The 15,661-nt window shown below is 41.1% G+C and overlaps 1 protein-coding gene across 1 annotated transcript; it reads right to left on the reverse strand.

Annotated features, from left to right (window-relative positions):
* Positions 1 to 462: 462 nt before the first annotated feature.
* On the reverse strand, positions 463 to 15,655 carry LOC117593612 (myosin heavy chain, fast skeletal muscle-like). The gene is made up of 32 exons (XM_034289333.1): positions 15,596 to 15,655; positions 14,181 to 14,284; positions 13,807 to 13,945; positions 13,461 to 13,579; positions 13,206 to 13,355; positions 12,935 to 13,105; positions 12,553 to 12,856; positions 12,053 to 12,117; positions 11,872 to 11,959; positions 11,639 to 11,756; positions 11,371 to 11,494; positions 10,941 to 11,077; positions 9,491 to 9,746; positions 9,080 to 9,322; positions 8,565 to 8,741; positions 8,339 to 8,484; positions 8,159 to 8,249; positions 7,389 to 7,778; positions 7,164 to 7,290; positions 6,855 to 6,973; positions 6,525 to 6,721; positions 6,220 to 6,403; positions 4,445 to 4,610; positions 4,042 to 4,166; positions 3,644 to 3,952; positions 3,262 to 3,465; positions 3,000 to 3,125; positions 2,701 to 2,871; positions 1,252 to 1,356; positions 1,062 to 1,157; positions 724 to 855; positions 463 to 584 (listed from the first exon to the last, which is right to left on the reverse strand). The coding sequence occupies exons 1-32, from the start codon at positions 15,624 to 15,626 to the stop codon at positions 564 to 566; spliced, it is 4,935 nt and encodes a 1,644-aa protein (XP_034145224.1). The 5' UTR covers positions 15,627 to 15,655; the 3' UTR covers positions 463 to 563.
* Positions 15,656 to 15,661: the final 6 nt, after the last annotated feature.

The raw sequence follows: 15,661 nt of genomic DNA on the forward strand, positions 1-15,661 counted from the left end.
TGATAATATTAAATTAGCTAAGTGTATTTTTCTACTGGGATTTGCTAGCATTAGCAATCATGGAAGGTACAAGCTAACTACTGTAGCCTAAAACTTTTGGTAATTAAAAGCCTATCACATAGATTGTATTAAATGTGTCATTACACAAATTACAGTTTGATCGTGATAAAAGGTGTGCATTGGTTTAATTTGAACTGTTTATCCTACTGGCATCCTACTGGCATTACCTTGATCACTGTGAGTCATCAATATTAAGATCTTGAGTTTGGGCTCTTATGTCATTTTAATATGTGGATGAATAGCTTGGACAATTGTGTACAGCACCAACAACTAAAACCTGATATGGACCATTATCTGCTACATTTAAGTAGTTTTAACCATCTAATGATATAGGATTTCACTGGAAGTCTTGTACAATATGTTGATTGTATGAACAAACTGAAAAACAAGTTACAAAGTAAATAAATGTGGTCAACATGTTTAATAAATTCTCAACATTTCACCATGAAAATCATATTTTATGCAACACAGTAAAATGAATTAAAGATTTTGCTCTTTGGTCTTTACTCAGCAGCTTCTTTGGCCTGTAAGAACAAAGATATACAGTTATCTATCAGTGTTAATAAAGAAAATTAGATCGGCAAATCATTTTAAGAATAAGGTATTGAAGGCTTTTTGAGCATTAACAAACATATCTTCTAAAGTTTTGCAGCAACTCTGTACCTTTCCACTATCGCGGCTTTTGGCTCTGAGCTTGTTGACTTGAGATTCAGCAATGTCAGCACGCTCCTCAGCCTCCTCCAGCTCATGTTGGACCTTCCTGAATTTAGACATGTGCTGGTTGGCAGCTTCCTCCTGGGTGATTAAAATAGGAGAGCATAACATACAAAGTTTCAAAGTGTGAAACTTGGGGTAAAAAAAATAAAGGTATGTAGATACTCTAAGTATTCAAGGTAGGTATTAACTTACATAATATACTGAATATCTTAAACAAAAAACGTCTCCATCGGCAAACAACATTTTGTAATGTCTTCTAGACCTGGTGAAAGTCTAAAACTCACCGCTTCTTCTGCCTGCCTCTTGTAGGCCTTCACTTTCAGCTGCAGCTTATCTACCAGGTCCTGAAGTCTTTTAACATTTTTCTTATCCTCTTCAGTCTGTGGGAGAAGATCAATGCTGAGGAATAATCAATGGCCCACACTTTCATACACAAATGTGTCTGTGATAGTGTAAAGAAAGCATTTCCCTTACCTGGTAAGTCAGCTCTTTGACTCTGCGCTCATACTTGCGTACCCCCTTAACTGCTTCTACACCTCTTCTCTGCTCAGCCTCCACCTCAGTCTCAAGCTCACGCACCTTTGTAGAATAAATGGAGAAATAGAGACATGTCTTTGAGGTTGTGAAATCAGTGATGTCTTTGTAAAACTGATAAATGCAACTAAATCAGCTTATATATGCCAATCAGCCATAAAATTATGAACACCTGCCTAATATTGTGTAGGTTCCCCTTTTGCTGCCAAAACAGCCCTGACCGGTCAAGGCATGGACTCCACTAGACCTCTGAAGGTGTGCTGTGGCATCTGGCACCAAGCCATTAGCAGGAGATCCTTTAAGTCCTGAAAGTTGCAATGTGGGGCTTCAATGGATTGGATCTGTTTTTCTAGCACATCCCACAGATGCTTGATTGGATTGAGATCTGGGGAATTTGAGAACCTTGAACTTGTTGTTGTTTTCCTCAAACCATTCCTGAACCATTTTTCCTTTGTGGCAGGGCACATTATCCTGATAAAAGAGGCCAATGCCATCAGGGAATATCGTCGCCATGAAAAGGTGCACATGGTCTGCAACAATGCTCAGGTAGGTGGTACGTGTCTAGATAACATCCACATGGATGGCAGGACCCAAGATTTCCCCATGATTTCCAACATTGCCCAAAGCATCACACTGTCTCTGCCAGCTTGCCTTTTTCATCCTGGAGCCATGTGTTCTCCAGGTAAGTGATGCACACACACCCGGCCATCCACGTAATGTAAAAGAAAACTAATTCTTCAGACCAGGCCACCTTCTTCCATTGCTCTGTGATCCAGTTCTGATGCTTGGGTGCCCCATTGTAGGCGCTTTTGACAGTGGACAGGGGTCAGCATGGGCACGCTGACTGGTCAGCAGCTAAGCAGCCCCATATGCAACAAACTGTGATGCGCTGTGTGTTCTGACACCTTTTTATCAGTACTAGCATTAACTATTTCAGCAATTTGAGCTACAGTAGCTCATCTGTTGGCTCAGACCTCATTGGCCAGCCTTCACTCATCACGTGCATCAATGAGTCATGACCCTCTCGCAGTTTTTCCTTCTTGGACAACTTTTGATAGGTACTGACCACTGTAGACCAGGAACACCCCACAAGGGCTGCAGTTTTGGAGATGATCTGACCCAGTCGTCTAGCCAACACAATTGTCAAAGATGCTCAGATCATTATGTTTGCCCATTTTACCTGCTTCTAACACATCAACTTTGAGTACAGAATGTTCACTTGCTGCCTAATATATGCCACTCACTGACAGTTGCCATGATAACGGGATTATCAATGTTATCTACTTCGTCTGTCAATGGTCATAATGTTATGGCTGATCGGTGTGTAATGAAATAAATGTACAGCAATCATCTTTAAATCTACTGTAACCCATCATGCTGGTAACTGACCCTGGACTCCAGTTTTTGGAGCTGCTTCTTGCCTCCCTTCATGGCCAGATTCTCAGCCTCATCCAGACGATGCTGCAAGTCCTTGACTGTGACCTCCAAGTTCTTCTTCATCCTCTCCAGGTGAGAGCTGGTGTCCTGCTCCTTCTTCAGCTCCTCAGCCATCATAGCAGCCTAAAAAAGTGGTTTGTTTATGTATATATTGACACATAGCATAACTTGTTTTTGTTGTGATTGCCCAGCTGCCATTGAATCATGGGCTGAATCAAGTTGATGTAATTGAATAAATCATGAGAACTCACATCAGTGATGGCCTTCTTGGCCTTCTCCTCTGCATTCCTGGCTTCCTGGACAGAGTCATCCACCTCTCCCTGCACCTGCACTAAGTCATTCTCAAGCTTCTTCTTGGTGTTTATAAGGCTGGTGTTCTGGAGGGAAAGATAGGATCGGTTTGAATGCAAAATAACTTGCAAGTCACAAGGCAGAAATGATAGAAATCTATTCCAGGTTTATGTAAACGGCATGCTTGGTTGTGTTTAATTTGAACTAGTTTTTGACCCATACCTGTGAGTGCAACAGACCAACGCGTTCACTGGCATCAACCAGCTCAGCCTCAGCCACTTTGCGACTCCTCTCTGTCTGTTCCAGAGCAGCTCTCAGCTCCTCGATTTCAGCCACCATAAGACTGTTTCTGCGCTCCACCATGGCTACCTGCTCCTTCATGTCCTCTGAGCTACGGAGGGCATCATCAAGGTGCAATTGGGCATCCTGGATTTCATAAGGAGATGGTTTCATTAAAACTTGTGGAAGTAGTGGCCATAGAATCAGTGATTGAAATATTGGTAATATTTTACCCAATATTCATACCTTTCTACAGAACATGAACCCTCTCTCTTTACAACGAGTCTGTTCTATTCTGTTCTACTTAATGTCCCAGTTCCATTACCTTGAGCTGTCCTTGGACATTCCTCAACTGTTTCTGGGCCTCTGCGGCCTGCCTGTTGGCATGGCTCAGCTGGATCTCCATCTCATTCAGGTCTCCCTCCATCTTCTTCTTCACCCTGAGAGCATCATTTCTGCTCCTGACCTCAGAGTCCAGGGTGCTCTGCATGGAGTCAATCACCCTCTGGCTGTTCCTCTTGATCTGTTCCATCTCCTCATCCTTCTCCGACAACTTCCTGTCCACCTCACTCTTGACTTGGTTCAGCTCCAATTGTACACGCAAAATCTTGGATTCCTCATGCTCCAGTGTGCCCTGAGAAAAGCGAGGCAGTCAGATTAATCATATTAAATGTTTTGATGTTAAAACCAATGTAGTCCTTGTCTAGCATAACACATTTCTACCTCAGCCTCCTCAAGAGCAGTCTGGATCTCAGATTTTTCAGTCTCCACAGTTTTCTTGGCCTTCTCCAGCTCATGGATGCTCTTGCCAGTCTCTCCGATTTGCTCAGTCAGGTCAGAGATCTCCTCTGTACACACAAATACAGGACATGTTTAGATGTGGGAAAATAATACCAGTGCACTGGAGTGATATTTAATCATGTTAACAGTTTAAAGGCACCCTGACAAAATACTTAATTTGTGTTTTTCAAAGGAACGCCAATTAGAATTTACATGTTATATGAACATATAACATAGTTTTATGAACTTAATGTCAAAGTGCCATAATCATTTTTATTGTTAAAGTTCCCTCGTGTTAAATATCACTAGTCTAATATAAGAAATAGAACTACTGTCAAGTTCTCACGTTGCAAGTTTTTGTTCTCTCTCTTCAGAGTTTCCAGCTGATCCAAAGCCTCCTCATAGGAGTTCTTCATCTTAAAGAGTTCAGTGCTGAGAGAGCGAGCTTCCTTCTGAGCTCCTTCCAACTCAGCTTGGCCCTCCTCAAACTTTTGCTTCCACTCTGCCAGAACCTAGGGAAATCCATACATTTTAAATCAGAAATATACTACATAGAGTGGTTATAAAAAGTCTACACACCCCTGTTAAAATGGCAGGTTTTTGTGATGTAAAAGAATGAGACAAAGATAAATTATGTAAGAGCTTTTTCCACTTAATAAAATAAAAACCTTCTAATAACCTGGTTGCATACGTGGGGATGTGGCTGTGTTCAGAATTAACCAATCACATTCAAACTAATGTTAAATAGAAGTCATTACACACCTGCCATCATTTAAAGTGACTCTGATTAATCACAAATAATGTTCAGCTGTTCTAGTAGGATTTTCTTGACATTTTCTTAGTTGCATCTCAAAGCAAAAGCCATGGACCGCAGAGAGCTTCCAAAGCATCAGAGAAATCTCATTGTTGAAATATATCAGTCAGGAGAAGGGTACAAAAGAACTTCCAAAGCATTAGATATACCATGGAACACAGTGAAGACAGTCATCATTAAGTGGAGAAAATATGGCACAATTGAGACATTACCAAGAACTGGATGTCCCTCCAAAATAGATTAAAAGACGAGAAGAAAACTGGTCAGGGAGGCTTCCAAGAGGCCTACAGCAACATTAAAGGAGCTGCAGGAACTTCTTGTAAGTACTGGCTGTGTGCTACATGTTCTTCATATGAATGTGCTATGGGGTAGGGTGGCAAGATGGAAGCCTTTTCTTACAAAGAAAAACATCCAAGCCCAGCGGAAGTTTGCCAAAACATACATCAAGTCCCCCAAAAGCACGTGTGAAAATGTGTTATGGTCTGATGAAACCAAGGTTGAACTTTCTGGCCATAATTCCAAAAGGTATGTTTGGCGCAAAAACAACACTGCACATCACCCAAAGAACACCATTCCCACACTGAAGCATGGTGGAGGAAGCATCATGCTTTGGGGCTGTTTTTCTTCAGCTGGAACCGTGGCCTTAGTCAAGGTGGTGGGAATTATGAACAGTTCCAAATACCAGGCAATTTTGGCACAAAACCTTCAGGTGTCTGTTAGGAAGATGAAGAGGAAGTTCACCTTTCAGCACGACAACGACCCAAAGCGCACATCCAAATCCACAAAAGCATGGCTTCTCCAGAAGAAGATTAACGTTTTGGAATGGCCCAGCTAGGGCCCAGACCTGAATCCAATTGAACATCTGTGGGTTCATCTGAAGAGGGCTGTGCACAGGAGATAACCTCGCAATCTGACAGATTTGGAGCGCTTTTGCAAAGAAGAGTGGGCAAATATGAAGACGTGCCATGCTAATAGACTCCTACCCAAAAAGACTGAGTGCTGTAATAAAATCAAAAGGTGCTTCAACAAAGTATTAGTTTAAGAGTGTGCACACTTATGCAACCAGGTAAAGAGTTTTTATTTTTCCCCCTCAAAGATTTCAGTTTGTTTTTCAATTGAATTGTTCACGTTAAAAGTCACATTAAAGGTGACATGATAATTTTTTTTTCACATTCTTTCACATCACAAGAAACTGGCATTTTAAGAGGGGTGTGTGGATATTCATATCCACTGTATATACTTTTACTAAAATTGATGATCATATTGCAAAAAAATATCACCCTAGGGTACGATTTCAAAATGTTCACCTTGTCAAAGTTCCTCTGCTTCTTGTCAAGGTTGGCTGCCATTGAGTTGGCTCTCTCTACATCAATCATGAGGTCCTCCACCTCTCCCTGCAGTCTCTGCTTGGTCTTCTCAAGGGAGGCACATTTGGAGTTAACAGCCTCAATAGTCTCTTCAGCATCCTGGAGACGCTGGGCCAGTTTCTTCCTGTTGAATGGTTGGTTTTATAATGCAAAACATATCTTACAACACATATTTCCATAACATTTTTAGTACCACCCAAACCATTCACACTATATTTGTGTTCCTGCAGTTCAGTGTGACTCACTTGGCCTCTTCCAACTCTTCCGTGCGCTGGATGGCATCAGTTTCATACTTAGTCCTCCACTGAGCCACCTCACTGTTGGCCTTGGACATGCCACGCTGTAGCTCTGCCTTGGCCTCCTGCTCCTCCTCAAACTGCTCCCTCAGGAGGTCACAGTCATGGCGTGCAGATTGGACACCATGGGCCAGTGCATTTTTAGCCTGTGAGAGAAGTAGTACAAGACAAATATCACAGTTACCATAAAACCTGGAGAGTCTGAGAGTGGCATGCCACAGTGAACATGTAGGTATTTCTCTAAACTCTGTGATTGGAAGCCCATCTTGTATCCCTTACCTTGATTTCCTCCTCAATATGCCTCTTCAGCTCTTCCACTTGCTGGGTGAAGGCCTGTTTGCCTCTGGTCAGCTGTGAAACCAGGGCTTCCTTCTCCTCCAATTGGCGGCTTAATTCACCTGCAGGGATAGAGGACCATATTGTGAAAAGGTATTTGTTTTCCTATAAGATTTTAAATAGAGGTTAATGTATGCTGGAAATTTTTTATGTGCTGAATAGTACTGTAGAAACTGTGGAGTGGACTTTAAGCCCCACAGAATTAACAATGTACTATTAAACAACATCATTGGCTTGTTGGTCATTGGTTACCATTTTCTGTCAGGAGTCTGGCCCTCTGTGCGCTGGTGTCGGTGATCTGGCGAATGTTTTCATCATTCTTAGCCTTGATTTCACTCAGCTGGTCCTCAAGAGTACGGCACATCTTCTCCAGATTGCCCTGTTAGTACAAAGTACTATCATTAGTTCTGTCCAATTGAATGATGATGTCAATGACCCTGCTCAACATGGCTTGACCTCTAAACCATCACTACTGACCTTAGCCTTGGCGACGGCCTCCATGTTACTGGAGAGGTCATCTACCTCCATCTTATACTCGCTCTTTTCCTTCTCCAGCTTCTGCTTGACACGCTGCAGGTTGTCGATCTGCTCCCCGAGCTCAGCCACACTGTCAGCCTGCTTCTTGCGCAGAGCGGAGGCTGTGGCTTCGTGCTGCAGGGTGGACTCTTCAAGATCACGACGCAGCTTCTGGAACTCAGCCTCACGCTTCTTGTTCATCTCAATCTGAGCAGCAGTGGCACCTCCGGCCTCCTCCAGCCTCTCGCTGATCTCCTCAAGTTCCCTGGAGAGATCTGCCCTCTGCTTCTCAACCTTGGCCCTGGCAGCACGCTCAGCCTCAATCTCCTCCTCCAGTTCCTCAATACGTGCCTACAACAGGAGGCAGGAGTAGTGGAAATAATATATATTAATTCAGGACAATTTTTTCCCTACAATACAGTGGAAATAATTGTACTTGTGTTTGTATTGTTATATACAAGTGTTAACGTATGCCAGTTAGACTGTTACATTCAGTTGACAGTGACACATGCCGTAGTCAACACAGAATGGTAAGCAACACACAGTTAGAGGATTCTAGATTGCCTGTAGCCTTTTCAGCATTGGAATTTTATCAACTGGGAGGGAATTCAAAATAGTTGAGATCACTAATATTGTCAAAAAATTTAGAACACTGCAGAGAACTCATCACACCAATAAAAAGGGATGTCTCATCAAAATGTATTACTCAGGTGCTTTTTCATGTACTCTACCTGGAGTTCCTTGATCTTCTTCTGCAACTGTGCTCCCAGAGACTGCTCATCCTCAATCTTACTTAGGAGTTGGGAGGTCTCAAATTCCTTCCTAAGAAATACAAACATGTCAATTATTGTCAACAAAACGTCCATTTTAATCAATATTGCAGGTAATAATTTTGTCATTTCTTTGTTTACTTCTTAATTTTCTCATCAGATTGCTGCTTGTCATTCTCCAGGTCCATTATGGACTCCTGGGCCAGTTTCAGATCTCCTTCCAACTTTCTCTTGGCTCTCTCAAGGTCCATGCGGAGCTTCTTCTCTTGCTCCAGAGAACCCTCAAGCTACCAGATTAAAACACACATAAATGTAGTGATGATAGTTTATTGTTAACATCTTGCACACTATGAAGGCCTCCACTTACATCATCCACTTGCTGTTCCAGCTTAGTCTTGGCCTTGGTCAGAGTGTTAACTTTGTCTTCCTCTGCCTGCAGGTCATCCAGGGTCTGCTGGTGGGCCTCTTGGAGGGCTTTCTTCTCCTTGGTCAGCTTTGCAACACTCTCCTCCACAGAAGCCATCTCCTCTGTCAGGTTTTTAACCTTTTTTAAGAGAGGATTTTGTTTGATATACTGTATATTGTAATACATTAATTCTGATTATAATTATGACATTTACTATATACTGAACAGCAGATAAGTGTTAACCATACCAGTATGCCTAATGGGTGGAGGTGTAGAGCCTGTAATCAATGTGTGGAGTTCCCTGATACTGAAACCTAATCTAATCTTGCTTCTGATATCCTGCCATTGAAATTCTATTTTGGTCTCAATAGTCCCTTCACCCATAATATGAACTTTTCATGTTCATTTGTGTTTATTTGATCAATTTATCATCAGTATTGGTACTATATTTTATAGTAAGACTATAAATACAACACCTTGTTTTCAGTAGCATGCTTCTCTTTCTCCACTTTGGCCAGGGTGAGCTCCAGGTCATCAATGTCCTTCTTCAGCTCAGAACACTCATCCTCCAGCTTCCTCTTTTTGGCTGTCAACTCAGCACTGATCTCCTCCTCATCCTCCATCCTCTCATTCAACTCTTTGAGTTTGGCTTCCAGCTGGATCTTGCTCTTGATGAGTCCCTCACACCTCTCCTCAGCATCGTTCAGAGTCTCTGCATCCTGGTATCAGAACAGGAGGAAATCACAAACCAGCCTCACTTAGTGAATCAAAACATTAACATATTTTAGTCAAAGATGTCATAAGAAAACAATATAGATGAACTAAAATGAATGGCCAATAAACCTGTGTCAGTGTGCATCTGAGTGTATGTGCAAATACAAACTCACAGATGCAACTTGGAGTGACAGATCATTCTTCTCCTGCAGCAAGGTCACCATCTTCTCCTCCAGCTCCTTTTTCTTGGCCAGAGCTTTGGCCAGGTCTGACTGCATCTTCTCATAGTTCTCCTTCATGTTGGCCAGCTCCTTCTCAGTCTCAGCACTCTTCAGCATGGGTTTGATCTTAAAGTACAACTTCATCCATGGCCAGTGTTTCACATTCATGAATGAGCGGATGTTGTACTGGATGGCGTAGATTGATTCTCTGGTCGATAAAAGATAGGATGAGTAATGTGATTGACATGATAGGATGGGTTATGTGATTGACATGCTTAAAGCTACATTTTTAGATTTGGATGGCAGAACCCCACCACTTCTTTTTGTATACAGCTGACACAGTGGACTGGGAAATTGCAAACCCGTTTATCACAGACATTATAAAAAAATATAAAAAATATAAAATATTTCTTTAAAATATTAAGATAACATAATTTCCATATTTTATCATGTATCTTATCAAATTCCATTATGATTATTTATTGTTGAGGTCAACATAACTCTATGTATGTGAAATATTGATGTTATGAGGCAATTACAAGATGCAATATTTCATTCTGAAGTTCAACTAACATTCATTACATACAGGTTGTTCTTTTTTTTTTATTACATTTTTATTTTTATTTAAAAGGGACACTGCACATTAATAAAAAAAATTGTTTACACTCAAAATGTAAATGCCCCAGAGTTAGCTAAAAAGCTATTTTTCATCTGTAGTCCCTTGGCAGGTCAACACAACATCATGGTACACAAATAAAATACATGAAACACACTAGACAAATTAAGAAACTAGCTAGCTAATAAGTAGAATACAAAGATGGGCAGTACCTATTACTGATGAGTACAGTTTTGAGTGTTTTTAATAGGTAGCTGGTGCTCTCTCTGAGTTCAGTAGGGAGACAGTTCCAATAATTTGAGGCCCGTACGGAGAAGACTGTTTGGCTTAACTTACTTCGCCTAAACTGTACAACACAGTCTCCCCTAGTAGCTGCCCTAGTTGCCCTACCACTGCTGTTCTTCTGTTGTAAAAATTCACCCAGTGGTGGAGGTGCAAGCCCATGTAAAATTTTAAAAATGAGGCAGGCATCTAGATAATGTAAAAAAACTGTTAAAATTTAATAAGTTGTATTTAGTAATAATATTGCAATGGTGATGACTGAAAGTTTGCTTATAAAGAGTTTCTATTTGTTTAAGAGTTGTGATGTTTGCTTGGGACCAGCTTGTGAAACAGTATGATATGTGTGAAAAAATCATGGCATGCATAAACAGTTTGGCTACCTCTGTTGTTAGATATGGCCTAATGTGTCTGAAGTTAGCCATATTATATCTGATGATATTAGCCACTTTTTTAACATACAGGTTGTTCTCAGAAAGCCTTGCCAAGATGTCTATTATTTCTCACCTCCTCTCCATCATCTTCTTAAACTCTCTCCTCATGAGATATCCACGGCTAAGAGCCTGGAGCATGCGGACCAGAGCAGCCAACTTCTCATCTCTCATCTCCTCCAGGACACCCAGAAGACCGGCTTTGAAGAAAACCTGAGACAGATAAATATGTTCAATTCTGGAACCCCAGTCAGAATGTGATAGAATGGACTTCAACCCCAACTACATAAATAAGAACAACATACAATTTCTAATGCTTACAAATTATCCTTAGGACAGTTTGACTTTCCAATTTCTAAATCATTCTGCATTACAAAGCTAAAATAATAATGTATTAATTTTCCATTAGTGACTAGAAAAAGTAATATTATGGATGTATCACCTAACTGTACATTTCCTTGAAGTTGTATTTTGTTGACAGATTTCGCTGGGTATATTAGACTAACCTTGGTGTGTCCAAACTTGTATTCCTCATGATTTACATCAATGGACCCAAGCAGCTTCTCAGAGGCCTTCTTGTTGTCCATGAACTGTCCCTCAGGGATGACGCTGGCATTCAGTACTTTGTACCTGGATGAGGAAGTTTTCTTTTATTACATATCAAGTTATAATAGATTGGTTATATTCTGTATACGGTAAGCCTTTTCTGATGCTGGGAAAAGCCCTCAGAGTAGATAATTTTTTGGTATTTATGTCTGTGTGTGTAATAAGTACCTCTGCTTAAAGTCAGCATAGAGGATTCTGCTGGGGAAGCCTTTCCTACAGATTCTGATACCCTCCAGTACACCGTTACACCTGAGCTGGTGGATAACCAGGTAGTTCTCCATCAGACCTAGAAAGACAAGCCTCTTTTAATACCCTTTTCCAATGTGGGGTTGTTAAAAGTCAATAATACTGTACTAATGATATTTGTCATTGGAAATAAATATTTAGCTATATTCTTGTACCTGGAGTCTTTGACTCGTTAGGAATCAGGCAGCGTACAAAGTGAGGGTGGGTGCTCCTCAAGTTTGTCATCAGCTTGCCCAAGTTCTCCTGTAAGAGGGTTACAAACCAGTGTCTAGGAAAATATGAATTATAATCAAAGCAGATTTTGAAAGACTTAATATTGAAACATCCAAATCTCACCCTGAATTGGGAGGTCACAGTCTGCATGGACCCACCCTTCTTCTTGCCTCCTTTCTTTGTTGTATCTGACAAAATGGTGGAAAGTCAAAAATTGTAAATGAGGGAATCTCAGGTTAACTTCAAATATCTTAATTGGGTACTGGTGGCCTAAGAGTTGAAGCATCTGAACAGTAACCAAGTGGAATCTAGACTAAATCCTAAAGCTGGCAAAGAAAAAGACAAAAAGAAAAAAGAAACAGTTCATTGTGTTTGCTCCCCTGGCTCTCATTGTGAATTATCCCATGTCTCTTCAATTAAGAGGAGCTGGGTTAGATGCAGAAGAAAAACCTAGATTAACCGTATGTGCAAACTGACAAATATCCCCTCTCCCTAATGCAAATGCTGTCATAAAGATTTTCTGAATAACCAGAGAAATTGTGATATGAATTAAAAGAATGAATGTGAAGAATGGTGGTCTGTTTCGTTCTTAACTTAATATTTTGATATGGTACAATTCTTACCCTCAGGTGGGGCAGCAGGATACAGGGCAGCCAACAGTTTAACTGAGGACTTTCCATACAGCTGACAAACTGAGTCATTCAGGGGGTCCTTGTTCTTGTCCAGCCAGCCAATGATGTTGTAGTTCACAGTGCCGGCATAGTGCACCAGGGCAAAGTGGGCCTCGGGCTTGCCTTTCATAGGCTTGGGCTTCTCAAACACCTTGCTTTTGCCGAGATGTTGGTCGTACAGCTTGTTTTTGAAGGTAGTGTCTGAAGCCTTGGGGAACATGCACTCCTCTTCAAGGATAGAGAAGATACCCATTGGCTGTACAAAAAAGATTGATATTCAATTAATTAGATTGACATGTAGGATCCATATTAGCTTTAATCGCAGACAACCTACCTTCTCAATAAGCTCAATGCATTGCGCCAAGTCCATGCCAAAGTCAATGAACTCCCAGATGATGCCCTCCTTTTTGTACTCCTCTTGCTCCAGGACAAACATGGTGTGGTTGAAAAACTGTTGCAGTTTTTCATTGGTGAAGTTGATGCACAGCTGCTCCAATGTGTTGAACTGTTAATGGGATTTAGTGATTAAAATGAATCATTAATTCATACAAAGTTGTAATTCATCTCAAGGATATCAAATTAACTAGCATTGGTCTCATACTCACATCAAAGATCTCAAACCCAGCAATGTCAAGTACACCGATATAGAACTGTCTTGGCTGCTTGGTGTCCAACATCTCGTTGATACGGACGACCATCCACAAGAACATCCTCTCATAGATGGACTTGGCTAGGGCGCTCACTGCGTTATTAACCTGCAATAATAATGCCTCTTCTTAGTTAAACGCATTAACATCACTATTTTTAAAGGCACTCATGCCTGAATAAGACCCTGCAGATGTTTTGCTTGTCCGCCTTACCTGAGGCACAGTCTGTCCCTTGGTCACGTACTCATTGCCGACCTTCACTTTGGGGAGGCACAGACACTTCAACATCTCAGCTGAGTTCAGGCCCAGCAGGTATGCGATTTTATCAGCCACTGGAACCAGAGAGACAACCCCAATATAATCAGGCACAAAATATCTCATGTTTCTGATATCACAGTGGAAACACAACTTCAAGTTCTTAACTAAGTCATATTTCTCATTTTCATGTGTAATTTCTGAAGGTTAGAAGTTCTTCTCCAAAGATTATCTATAACCTGACTTTCATCAGATAGGGAATCGGACTTATGTTTTAAACTGTGTATCCAAGAGTGGGCCTCACCCTCTGTGCCATCTGGCTCAGCCTGCTCCTCACGCTGCTTCTGCTTAAAGTGCATGTTGCCATGGTGAATTACAGCTCCTGTCAACTTGTAGATGGACGCTTTCTCTTCATTACTGAAGCCCAGAATTGTAATGGCATCCTGGCATTAGAGAGGAAGTACAAAAGTGAAACACAACGGAAGACTGCTCAGTTACTTTACACTATTCATCTGTAATTGTTATATATCAAGGCATGTAGAGACACTTTTATTAAATAAAATAGAGACATGAAAAGACCTAGCAGCCACTGAGTTGGAATTATCTTTTCCATTTACAGCATTCGGTGGTCCTACCCATTCCATTTCTAGAGTTTGGTCAAGTCTTTGTATGACTCACATCTGTAGCTTCCAGCTCAACTTTGTCGTCGATGCTGTTTACAGTGATCTGACCCTGGCTACACATGGGGAAGTCATAGGGGTTGGTGGTGAGGAGGGACATTTCTGTGTACCACAGAGAAAAAAATTGTTAGTTCAGTTCATTGCACCCTGCTTTTGTGAGGTACTGTCATTATTTTAGCAACATTCTAGGCTGAGATCAGTTTATCCTTTTGAAAAGTCTGTCTGTGTATTGAGCCGTTTTATCCATCATCACAGACTACGTTTTTGTCTATTCCCTGTCTGTACTGTTACCTGACTCTGATTACTTGTTATCAACCGTGGCCTGTATTATTCTTCAAGCTTTGTCTGTCCCTGATACTCCTAATAAAAATACCTCCACGATTGGAACAATAATACCAGCCTGAGTCAAATTCTAACACTAAGAAGCCCTTCTCAATAAAGTCAATAGCCTTCCCAATATAAGCACAACCTTTGTGCCATTCAAGAGAACATGTAAATTATAATCATGCTTCTGTTGGATTTGGTACATGTTTTGTTGTTTTAATAGTCAACTGCACAATGATCTGTTTTTGATATTTTGAAGCTTCTCTATTGGCCATGTCTTTGTACAATATTTTCTGCTGCTATATCATGGTGCCAGGGGAGTAAGGGAGCAGGGTGTCTAACTTTCATTGCATCTTGTTACATTTAAAATGAGGAAGACATGAGCCCTTGGACCACACCTCAGGACTACCAGGCCTGAAGGACTTGGAGCTGTCCCTGTCCAAAGTCCTCCTGGTTGTGTTGCAGATCAAGTAACTGACTGCCACTCTGCTGACCCAACCCCCGATTGTCCCTGTCCTTGTCCATCTGGTCATGCATCTGACATGGATTATAGGCTTAAAATGTTCACCAGATACAGGCAGATACAGAGCCTGGTTCTTCTCTAGGTTTTTAAGTTTCATCCCTTTTAAGGAGGTTTTCCTAGCCACTGTGCATCAACCCTGTTGTTGCTTGCACTTTGGGGTTTCAGGCTGGGTGTTTATAAAAGCACTTTGTGAAAACTGCTGATGTATAAAATATGATTTGATTCATGGACTTAAATGATTTCCATGTGTATTTCCTTTCTCATTAGTGAATGCACAGTGTAGATAGCCTTCAGGTTGCACTGCTGTCAGATGAAGCCTAATCCAAATAAGTTATCATTGCATTTTGACATTTACAGGTAAAAATGACTACTTAATCATTGTCTCTAAGCCAGTGTCATTGGATCTACATTTCCTGTACTGGGACATCAAACTGCATTAGTTGAAAGACATTTCCCAAACATCTGGTCAATGTGTAGATGTTAGGATTTCCTAATTTCTTTGTGTAGACATTTGTATGGATCTGCTACAGAAGGAATATATTCCCTTAAATCTCTCATTTCCATACCAACTATATCAGGTTTGTGGCCTGTCATCATCTGGAAGAAGATGTGGTAGCCTCTTTCATCGGGCA

This window comes from Esox lucius, chromosome 21 (genome assembly GCF_011004845.1).
Source record: "Esox lucius isolate fEsoLuc1 chromosome 21, fEsoLuc1.pri, whole genome shotgun sequence".
Taxonomy (NCBI): Eukaryota; Metazoa; Chordata; class Actinopteri; order Esociformes; family Esocidae; genus Esox; species Esox lucius.